This window comes from Aplysia californica, unplaced genomic scaffold (assembly GCF_000002075.1).
Source record: "Aplysia californica isolate F4 #8 unplaced genomic scaffold, AplCal3.0 scaffold01118, whole genome shotgun sequence".
NCBI lineage: Eukaryota > Metazoa > Mollusca > Gastropoda > Aplysiida > Aplysiidae > Aplysia > Aplysia californica.
Window position 1 is genome coordinate 34,699 of NW_004798388.1, and position 11,943 is coordinate 46,641.

At 37.1% G+C, this 11,943-nt stretch overlaps 1 protein-coding gene across 3 annotated transcripts in view; it reads left to right on the plus strand.

Moving 5' to 3' along the window:
* Positions 1-487: 487 nt before the first annotated feature.
* LOC101857991 (ankyrin repeat domain-containing protein 24) overlaps positions 488-11,943 on the plus strand; it is a 36,137-nt gene continuing 24,681 nt past the window's right edge. For all 3 annotated transcript variants that reach the window (XM_005111772.3, XM_005111774.3, XM_005111773.3), the window contains exons 1-11: positions 488-628; positions 2,982-3,090; positions 4,062-4,192; positions 4,686-4,774; positions 5,271-5,335; positions 5,744-5,872; positions 6,215-6,321; positions 6,740-6,834; positions 8,600-8,710; positions 9,178-9,260; positions 10,154-10,207. In XM_005111772.3, the coding sequence (XP_005111829.1) occupies positions 3,025-3,090; positions 4,062-4,192; positions 4,686-4,774; positions 5,271-5,335; positions 5,744-5,872; positions 6,215-6,321; positions 6,740-6,834; positions 8,600-8,710; positions 9,178-9,260; positions 10,154-10,207 (930 nt within the window). In that variant the 5' untranslated portion in view covers positions 488-628; positions 2,982-3,024. The remainder of the gene's footprint in view (positions 629-2,981; positions 3,091-4,061; positions 4,193-4,685; positions 4,775-5,270; positions 5,336-5,743; positions 5,873-6,214; positions 6,322-6,739; positions 6,835-8,599; positions 8,711-9,177; positions 9,261-10,153; positions 10,208-11,943) is intronic.

The following is an 11,943-nucleotide window of genomic DNA, read 5'->3' on the forward strand; positions in this document are numbered from 1 at the left end:
GAAGAAGAAGAAGAAGAAGAAGAAGAAGAAGAAGAAGAAGAAGAAGAAGAAGATTCGAACCCCACTCCAAATTAACACTATCACATTAATATTTTGCGTTTGTTCAAGCAATTATAACCGACAGAAGCACAGCCACTGACAGTCGAAGTGAAAGTGCGGTCAAGGTAAATCAGCCAACGCTCAAAAGGAAATAATACGGAGCGGGGAATTTTATTATGTTCACTATCCCAAAACCAGTGAACCAAAACGTATTACATGTAGGCAACCAGCAAGGACTTTGGAATGGAATTCTATTTACAGCTTTCTTGATCACCAGTTCTTTTCATATTCTTCTCTCCCCCCCCCAAAAAAAAAAAAAAAAAATTCCTCTTTTAAAAAAATAACATTGTTGACCAATAAGATACAACTATTGTTACGGATACACTCTGCATTCAAAGTGGAGTGTTAGCCCCAAAGTAACATAATTTAGTTTGGTTTAGAGTAAAATCTGGGAACCGACAAACGGAAATGAGAAGTAAGGTAGTTTACCTGTTTTCGAAAGACAAGAGAGTCACACACAACAGCACAGGTAACTTCCTTGAACTCAATAGTCAAGTGGAAAGTGCCGAGGAATAAGTCTAAATATGAGGTATTTCTTTCTACTTCTGTTGTATTATGTATTTTGGAATGAATTTTCACAAAGTGGTTTAGTTATCCTTCTATTCCTTGTCATGAACAACTTTTTGTTACAGTGCAACTGAAGCGAGACGAGTCTAGAATTCTTGTCGGGGAAGTCAAGTCGAAGAGGCAGGACTTCGCAACTTCATCAGATCTAGATTCTAGATCTAGAATATAGAAATCTATATCTAGATCTAGATCTAGATCTAATCTAGATTATTTCTAGATCTAATTGATTCTTAAACTTTATAATGGACTATGAACATATCGTTTCGATATATTAACAGGACATCAATGAAAATCAATTTAAGAGCAAAGAATATACTTAGAATACAGATGAAAAAGTTACGAGAAAGGCCAGCTCAATAACTTCTAGAATATTATTTAGCCTAACTTAGGCTGCCAACTATTCGGACTCGAGTCTGATTAGATTTTTTATCTATTCATATTCGTCCGAATATGGGTTTTATCTATTCGGACTCAGGTCCGAAAAAAATGTATTTTTTATTCGGACTCGGCTTCTAAGTGAGTTATGTGAGTGTAAGGGGAGGTTACATTTATAGATGTAGGCCTAACTGTCGGCGAGGGATTTTACGTAAAACTAGAGTTAGAATCTAGATTTAGAACTAGAATTACCAACTAAGATTGTGTAATTGTATCAAAAGTAAAAAGACTGCACTCTCATTGCCCAATGGCAGTGTCCAAGTACACGGTAACTGACAGCTCAGACTCAGGTTCTTTCCATCGCCACTACAGCATCACATCATAACTTCCACCACCATTTGTCTTTCCGCATGTTTTTAATTTAATTTTGTTATGTGTTTATAGTTTTTCTGTAATAAAAAAAAAAATCACATCGCACAAAATCGACTTCCACGGCCTCTTCCCAACACCTCTTCCCAACACCTCTTCCCCCCAGCAAGCCGAGAGTGTGTGATCGCTACGCACAATCTCATCGGTCGTCATTATTAACTTTGCTGGCAAGGTCAACTCAACTTGTTCTGTTCGTACTAATGATGAAGAGAGGGCAGATCTAAGACCAAGTAACTGGATATTAAAGCTCACGTCTCGATTGTTATCATTATAATGGAAAAAATTTTCATAAATGCTGGAAATAATTAGGAACAAGGGTCGGAAGTCAGAACGGAGGTCAAGCTGGACTCATTTCAGAGTCCGAATATTATCTAATTGGACTCGAGTCCGAATAGTCACTTCGTGTGAGAAAACTTTTACTCACTATTTTGTGGTGGCTATCATCGGTTCAAGTCTTCTAGATCTAGATCTAGATCTAGTGGTAGGCCCTATTCTCAATCTGGCACTAAAATATTTAGTTGTAAATTTTGAGTTGGTTTGCTGTATTCAAGTTAACATTTCAGGCCTGGACCCAACTCAAAACGAAGCCGGAACTACTTTTGAGCCTTGCTGTGCAATGCCATACAAGAATGGTCCCCTCTTATGCTATTGTTTTGCATTTATGTGTGTGTTTTTAAAATTTATTATTGTTGCAAGGGGCTGTTGTACTATTTTGCTCACAACTACCAGGGGTAAGCCCCCTTGAAAACCCCCACTGTTGTATGGCTATTTAATACATGTAAACTTGGTGGGTCCACCAAAGTTAAAATTAAATCCGGCCGGTCTACATTCGGCTAAGATTCTGCATTTTAGATTATAATTTATGAAAAAAATAACCCGATGGGCACAGTTGTTCAACCAAAAATAGAAAGTTGAGATCATTGAAATGCCCGTTTCGTCACAGATCAACCACTTTTGTGAATGTGATCATATGTGCTTTGTAAGTCTTGATGAAATGGTACAATATATGCCCTGACGGGATCTCCTCCTAAACTTGCATCGCTCGCTGTGTGGGTAGGGCCTACAAGTTCGCTCCAAACGGGGTCACATTGAACTGTGAACTCTTCCCTGACCATTGCAGCAGTTGTCTCTACTCTCGAATTTGCGAGACGGACTGAATTTTAATTGATGTGGTCATAATATAATGGTGTGTTACGACAAAGGGGGGAGAACTTGGTCGGAGATGGAAAGCTATAAATTTAGACAGGTAAAGGGAAAGGGCAACTGGAGAAAAATCTGGTGATGAATGACTAAACTCTTTAGAAGGGACAGGGGATTGGAACCCGTTTCTAAATTCTGTCCTTTATTTATTCTTTTTTCAGGACTGACTTCCTTTACTTTCCCCTTAAATTTGAATTTAATATAAAACATCGTTTTACCTCATAGTTTGGTGAAAGCTTGAAAGACCATTGTGAGTTTTATATAATTACTTTCTCATTTGAATTCTAATTGCTTTTAATTTCTTCCTACAGATGAAAAGATTGGAGTAATGAGTGACTGTGATTCAAGAGTAAGATGTCGAAGCTTAAAGTTCGAAATTTGTTCAGGAGCAAATTTCCTCGCACCAAAAGTACCTCTGAAGTGAGTAGAAAAAAACCCTATTACTTTCCTTTCTTTTCAGAACAAGCATCATGTGACAATATTCATTTACCTTGTTACACCATTATAAAATACACACCGCTGCTACTTATGAATTTTCTTTTTTTTCTGGTATGATAATAAGGACTTGGTCAAAATTGAAGCCCATACATATATATATTAATTGCCATTTAGTTGTTTGAAATATTATCTCTGTCAGTTGTTGTTTTAAGGGAATTTATTTTTTTTACATTTGTGAGTAGAATTTATGACTTGTCTCTTATAGCTTCATTTATAAAATGATGAGTTGATTATCTGCTTTGCCTTTGTTCAAAAGAGAGTAATATACTGTCAAACCCGCCTTAGCAGTCACCTCTCCATAATTGTCACCTGTACTAATGACCACTTTTTGTGATACCCTTGTGTTGTTCCTATTACTATTAGGGGTCCCTTCCAACACAGCCATCACCAGTCTGCAAAAGTTTTCTGCCAGCCCGTCCTCAGACTGAGTGTTAATATTCAGTCAGTTCAAAGAAACTCTTATGATATATATATGATGCTTTTGATGGACTTGAAATGGAAAAACAGATTAAGATTTCAGATTTTTAGCCATTTATTGGCTTTCTAAATCTAGTAACTGACGATTATTCAGATTCTGTTCATAGTGAGCCTATTGCCCATAGCTGGTCGATAAAGGTCACTTTCTCTGTGATCTTTAGTGACTGTTATGGACAGGTTTGAAAGAGTGCTTTTTATTTTGCTATTGCAATGTAAAGAGAATGAGTTCTTGTTCTGTTTGCAAGTTGCCTTGTGATTGTGTAGTCCAACACAGTTTTCTGAGACAAGATCAGAGACCCTATTTTCAGTTTCATCTTTTGGCTAACAAATTTACATCATCATACATATAAAAGCTCATTTTTAAATCATTTTTATTCGGACTGATTACAGTTTCTGATCATTCATGAATTTTGCAGCTTGCCGAGTGGACAAAAAGTGATGAAAAATTAATGAAAGCAGTTGAAAATGGAGATGTTAAGAAAGTCACATCTCTTCTTGCCAAAAAATCTTTGGTGCCGACAAAATTGGGGCCTCTTGGAAGATCTGTGTAAGTACTTTGTATATGTTTGTCATTTTGTTAAAGAATTTTGCTTGCATGTGAATCTAATGTTCAATAAGTATTAAGAAAAAAATAATGTGTAAAATGTGTTGGGGCTTTTATGTTGTAAATTTGGCACTCTACATAACGGAGTGCTATTGTATTTTGTTTTTGTTTTGATCCAGCAGCACTTCTGCCCTTTGATTTGTTGCTTTGAAAATTACTAAATTGGTAGTTTTCTTCAGCTACTTAATTGTTCTATAAGGTGCTGTGCAGTAACAGAATTTTGTCAACTTATAAAAGCGATATATTTTCTGTTGTTTTTGACATTCAGTAAGTTCTGGGTACAATTACTAGATCAGCTCCTTTCCAACAAGATGTGCAACCCCTTCAGTGGTTTAATAGCTGTTGTGAATTTTCATGTGAATTAAAAAGTTCCGACTCATGTTCTTCTGTTGTAAATTTTGTTTTTGTTCTTGTTTTGGGTCTATTCCTTGTACAGATTTCACATTGCTTGTGCCCTTGGCAATGACCGAATCGTTGACCTACTTCTGAAATCGACAGAAGATGTGAATGATCTCACTATTCAGGGTACGGTACTTGTTTTTAGGAACAACTTTTTTTCAGCTCGTAACTTAGACCATAAAGGAATGTGTATTAAATGATTAAATTAATAAAAATTCCTTTTTTTTACATTGATAAGTGCAGCCTAGTGATTGCTTCATGACTTCTGAAATAGGTCTAACAAAAATCCTTCTATCAGAATAATAAATTGATCCATGTCTGAAATTCAATTTTTAAAAAAAAGATAATTGTTTCTTTTGATAAATGTATTTTTCTTGTATAATAGTCATTCATAGCCTTGCTTATTTGTAAATGAAAGGCAGTGCTGTATTGAGTACTTTATATAGGTTAAAAACTTTGGTTCCTTTTGTCTTATTTAGGATAGTCAGCACAAGTAACAATACACTGTGCAAGAGTTGTCATGAGAAAGGACTTGATGATCTTATGAGATAATTAAACGTCATGTGAAGTAAAACTTAAGAAGATTTGTTTAACAACACTTTGTTTATGTCCACGATTTCAGGAAATTCTCCGTTACAGCTATCAGCTGCCAAAGGTCATTCTGCTGTCGTTGATCGCTTGCTCAAGGTTAGTGGTCAGATTGCCATATTCAGAAGGAGGAGAATCAAACAATACTGCTCCACATAAAGAGATGTTCTCTTGTAGTTTTTTTCTTCTTTCCTTAATGTGAACCATTCACCATTCTTGAAATACTGTAGTAGATGGTGGTGTGCTATTAACAGAAAATAAGTAAATATTCTTCACAGGTAGGGCTTACTCTTGGACAGATCTATTTTATTCTCAGAAGGAAAATTAGCATTATTTGACATAAAATGTTGTGTTTTTTCTCTGACTGATCAAAAGAGAACTACATTAATATTAAAGTAACCACTGTTAAATAATGTTTAGGTCTAGTAAGAGTGAATTTGCTTTTTTTTTTGGTTCTAATGTGTTATTTCCATTAATTATTGAAGCCTCTTCTATTCACCTTTCTAGGCGTCAGCTGATGTGGATCTACGTGACAGCAATGACATGACAGCTCTTCATCACGCGTGTGCAGGGCAGCATCTGGAGGTTGTCAATGTATTGTTACAAGGACATGCAAGTCCACACTTAACTGAAAAGGTTAGGTTCTTAGATACACGCACAGTCTGACCTGCTCTAAAGGCCACCTATGTAGGACAATCACCTGTACAAATGACCACTTCCTATGTCCCGCCTTGCGTATATTCTACATTATAATGATACTGTGTAAGACAGTCACCTGTCTTATATGGCTACTTTTCTCCTCGACAGTGGGTGGCTGTCACAGACAATTTCGACTAAATTATAAATGTGTTAGTTGTGCTTCGATATTTTGGTAATCTGTATGTTACTAATGCATTGACATTTGTGTATTAGGACATAACAGAGTCTGTGTTTAATTTTTAATGGCATTGTTTAATTTATTTATTTTGCTTGTTTTAGGGTGGAAAGACACCCCTGTTCTACTCAGCTCACCGAGGAAGGGATGAGATATGCAAGTTGTTACTGGATAAAGGAGCAGAAATCAATTGCCAAGACATTCTTAGTGTGTAAGTAAAAGGATTTTATTCCAGGCAGTGATTTTTTCTCTTGCACATGACTCTGTTTGATATGTCTTTAACTCCTCGCATGGCTGCAAGTATGCAAATGAGGAAATTTTTAGCCCATTTGTTTGTCTCTCTTCACTGCCGAGTGACATCACACTTGGCAACTGTGTGATGAGTGGAAATTTCCCAGGTGTTTGCAGTTTGCAGGGCCTAAGTCTACAAATGTTATTATCAGTGTGTGTCCCTGTGTGGATTGAGATGGTGAATGGGACCGAACAGACCAGCCTTGTGATTTATTGAGAAGATATCTAGTCGTTCAGTTGGAAGGGGTACAGATTATTACTAGCTCTTTAACTTTGATTGTGTCTTTATATGTATGTGCACTCCTCTGACAAAATTTTTATTCTGTTCCTCTTTTAAGGACACCACTCATGATAGCTGCCAAAGAAGGCCACAGAAGAGTTTGTGAATTTTTGCTTCGGAGAGGGGCTAATGCAGATTTGAAAGACAGAGAAGGTTAGTAAAACAGTAAAAAGATCAGCGTTTCTCTTTTTGTTTAGATTGCTGTTTGGATGACGTCTTAATGTTTCTGAACCCAGTTTGTTGTATGTTTTTTTACGTATATCCTTTCCAAAAAATTGGTGACGTCTGTTTGGAGGTAGGCAGACACCTGTTGAATTATGTACAATAGGTTTAAAACACAAGTACAGTTAAAATACTATCTTGTATTTAGATTATTTTCTTTCGTTTTCTTTCTTTTCAATGTCTTTGTACTCAATCTTTCTCAAGCCATTGCAGTTAAAAAAAAAGATTTCTTGTATATAATTTCCTTGCTTGGGACATCAAAGTGATTTTTGTTGTACAATCTCAAACAATATTATCTAGAAGCTATGCTCCACTGATAACATTTTGCAGCCATATGCTTGTGGTCAGGTATCAGTCCACTGAAGAACAAGAGATAAGCTCACTGGGCTATTTCATTGAGCAGGATAAATGACGTCTCCTTCTCCCTACTTACCTCCCCTCTGGCTGATAAGCTTTTGGTCAGTTTCCAAATTGTGAAGGTGATGTAGACTGTGTAAATATTGCTGTGCAGCCAGTGTTTAGTCTCCCCAAGCTCTTTCTCCAACCTGTTTGTGGTACACTGGCTTTAAACTTGTTGGAGATATAAAGTTAAGATTTTCTTTTAAATTGTGCCCTTGTCTTTTCATTTATGGTAAGTGTTATGTGTTTGATATATTTCAGAATGGTTTATTTGGGAGGTTGTGTTACATCTGTTTATCTGTAGCAGCAAGACTTACTCTCTTTGAAAGGAAAATATAGAGATTTCATAATGCTGTTTACTCCCCCAAATCTAGATATGTCTTTAGTAAGATCAAAAGGCTCCTCATGTCCTTTGCGTTAGAAGAGAGCTTGAGAGCAATTGTTGTTGCACACTTTTGAACCAAACGGCTGTATTGTTTATGTTTTTGTTTTTTTAGCTGTGACTGAGCACTTCACTTGCTCTGAATGACAAAACAAAAACAATGCGTCAGTAACTTGAACTGTTTGGTTTGAAAATCATAATGTCTTTATATTTCTGCTTCCAGTGTTTCCTGCAGATGTTAAAAGGTGCTTTCATGACATCTGCTCTTTTTGTTTAACTCAAGTGCTTTTCTGGCTGTGATTTATTCTGGGTGGAATATGGCCATATAGCGCTTTCTCAGTGTAGATTACAACTCGAAGGTGGTTTGCGGGTGCTCTGGTGTGGTTTGCTTCTTCTTTCTTATCTAACATCTATCATCCTTATTGCTTCTCCTTCTTTTTTTTTGTATGTTGCTCTCTAGAAACACCTTTAATCTTCGACACGTATATGACGTATTTGTGTTGCAAGTTGCTTAAAACTCTTCCTAAAAGTAGAACTAAAACTAATATGTTCTTGGTGAAATATGGCAGTTATTGTGCTTTCTCACTGTTAATTACAACTGTTCTCACTTCCAACTCAAGTATGGTGGTTGGCGGGTGCTCTGGTGTGGTTTGCTTCTTCTTTCCTATCAAACGTCTATCGTCCTGATCTCCCCTTCTTCTTTTTTATGTTGTTACTCTCTTGTAACACCTCTAATCTTCTGGCGCTCATATGTCCTTATGCAGTTTCGAGCGCCGTAAAACCTCTACTAAAAAAAACAACTAAAGTATGCTGTTTTCCAGTTAAATAACTGATGACCCAGATACCTGTATGTCATCCTCTAACACCCATTCCCCACGGAAGGTTTGAGTTCCAAGAACGTATTTTCATTTCCAGGCCACAGTGCTTTGAACTACGCTATAGCAGCAGGGCATGGGGAACTTCACGAAGTGTTTGACCGTCCTCCAGTCCGTGTGTTTGTAGATGACCCACCAAGTCCAGCCTCAGGTAGGACAAGGCTGGACAATTTTACTATAAATAATGTAAAGTAAAGTTGTTCCCGCATCCGGTCCGGATATTGGGGATTGCCTTTTTAGTGATACAACTTCCTGGGCCTTCGGCATATTGTGGTAGGGTGTTTTTTCCCCAGAAATTGTGTTTGAAGATGTCTTACAAAGGGATTAGTAGGCCTACAGTTTGCATTCCCCTTGACTGTCACTGATTGATAATCAAGCTTGTTCATAAAAAAATGTAAGCTTCTCAGTTTAAATGGGGAGTTATAATTTTTCTAGTTGTATTCATGAGGGTCATTTTTGACTGCTTGAAAAACTCTTACTAAAGCCATAACTAATCTGTTTCTGGTGAAATATGGATGTTATTGAAATGTTGTTTTTGTGGGTTGCACAGAATTTGATTCTGTGGCATGGGATAATTTTTCAAATGAATAACGTTTTGTTGTCTACTTCTTTCTCAAGTCCAAAATCATCCAGAAAGTCATCTGCAGAGTGATTTTGGCTTGAGGATAAGTGTTGAGCCCCATGCAGCATATGATGATGGGGTGAGTGATTTGTCAGCCTCCCTTGTCCTCCCTGTGTATTAGGTTATTTCGTATTTATGACGTCAAAAGTGATTCAAAGAGATCTGTCCCCCCCCCCGGGGCAGTGCCATTGACTGAAGTGTCTTTGGGCCATTCCCAGAGGGGGGACATTTCTCGTTCAAGCACAGTAGAATTGTAAATGGGCTGATTCATGTCACGCTCATAACTGTGCCTGATCTACAACAGGGAACTGCTGCTCTTTCTTTCCTGATCCTTACTATTGTCATTTCCCTCTGCGTCTTTTTTATGTTTGTCACTCTCTTGTGACCTGCTATTTTGAGGTGCCTTGATAGTCGAAGCAGACCTTGTGCTGTTGAAGCTAGAGAGGTGAGCAGTCTAAGTCTGATTCCCTGTAAAGACTTTTCTGTTGACACCCACCCCTTGGAGCTCATATGACCTCATGCATTTGCGAGCGCCGTAAAACCCTCTACTATAAAAAAAAAGAGCTCTGTCTAAGCTGATCGACCCACTTGTGAATGCAAAGAGCTTAGCGGCAATGTTAACCACCCTGTTTCTTTGGATTTTCCCCAAAATACCTTTCCCTTTAATGGCAAGGGGTTTTTACTATATGAGCCTTGTGATGGTAAAGTGATAAAAGCTGTTATTGTACCCATTTCAGTAAAACATTTTCAACTTAATGAATCTCTCTATTGTTTTGTAAGTTTTCATGTGTAAGAGGTACTGAAATATGATTTTGTAAAGATCCTTTATACAAACATTGGGGTAGTGTACATTACATAAGTATTTCATGGCATTCTTTAAAAAGAAGTTAGTATGCATTTTCTTGTGTGCACTGTGTTCATAGTTTTCTTTTCCTTAAACTTTCATTAATCTAGTATGTGCTCTTGTTTCAGGTGGATCATCAAATAAATGAAACTCCAGTCGAAGATTATGTCACTGATGATGAGGTAATTTTTTGTTGTTGTGCAGAGTTGTATGTTATGATATCAGTGTGGTGTATTGCTACCTGATAAGGGAATGTAAATTGCATGTCACTTAAAATTTTATTTAAAAAACCATCTTCATAAATGTCAGGAATTACTTTGTGATTAACAACAAATATTATTGGATATGAAAGATATGCTAAAAGAAGCAAGCAATAAAGACCTGAATGTAACATTTTTTGTTCGATGGGGGAAGAAGGGGGGGTGGGATATTTTACATGTCACTGAATAAAAATATGTGTCACGACGCGGTAGAATCAGGCTCTCGTCAGTTTTTGGCCTTGAAGAGTTATTGGTACCCTCTTGAAGCTTGTTCATTTGTCTTGCTTTGGATGAAAAAACCCCCCATCCATTTATCTTGAATAGAAGTCGAGATATTTGCGAAAGAAGGAGGTGGGGGTCACCTGATTTCAGAGGTAAAATTAGTGAGAAAATGGTCGACAAAGATGAGTTATTTCCTTAGCTTCAGAGTCTGTGAAAACTGAAAATTTATATTTTTTGTGCCTTTAATCAACATTTTTCAATAAAATCCACACCGACATGTGTTCTTTTATGTGCATGAAAGGTTTTGAGCCGAAAAACAGAAATTCGATAAAAATTTACAAACCTGTAGAAAAATGCCAATTTCTTCACTTTGATTTTTTTGACGAGCACCTGATTTCACCACACTGCCTCACATATGTATTCACATATTTGTCTATAAGATGAAATTTTGCTGGAGAGATAACAAAAGAACCAAGGCTATTTCGTGGTTTTCTGTTCTGAAATTAACCGGTATGCCTAAAAGTTAATGGCGTCCAGAGCAAGAACTAATCTGTTGATGCTTTCATCCAATGGTTTATGTGGCGACACACAGTTGAACCTGCTAAATTGGCCACTTAAGAAGGTCACTTGTATTGCCACTTTCTCTTCCCCCCCCTGTCTTGGCGTTTTTTTCTATATATTGTAAATGTGTAAAACGATACCCTGTCGCTCATATGACCTAATGCAGTTGCGAGCGCCATAAAACCTTACTATTGAGTGGTTGGTGGGTACTCTGGTGTGGTTTGTTTCTTCTTTCTTATCAAACATCTATCATCTTTATCTCTCCTTTTTTGTGTTTGTTACTCTCTTGTAACACCTCTAATCTTCGGCACTTATATGACCTTATTGTGTTGAAAGCGCCGTAAAACACTTACTTAAAAAAAAAAAACTTGACTAAAACAAACAAACAAACCTGTCTGAGATGGCCGTACGACTCTCTTATTCTTATCGGCTGGCGCGCTGCCATAAATTATACATCGCCTCCTGTTGCTGTGGAGGAGCCGTCATAATTTACTGACCTATCGTTATTGTAGTCAAACCCCCCCCCATGAGCTGACTGATCATGCTGCGACGTAGATTCCTCTCAAGTTTACCTACCAGGTACTATAAAAGAGAAAGAAATTTATTTTTACGATGGTAATTGCACGAGTCCCTCTTTTGATCAAAGGATATTAAGATTGCTTCTCTTGTTTCTGTTGCTGACTCTTGGATCTGAAATGCCTAGGCTTTTGAGAAAATTTAAGGTTCCATCTTGTAGACATGTATGCATTTCAAAACTGCACACACTCTTCATTTATGCCGTTTGATGCTTTGGTCACATGTAACATTGTTTCATTGAAAAAATAATGCACCATATTCACAGAGTAAATTGCAGTGATTTATGTTGGTACGAAGTT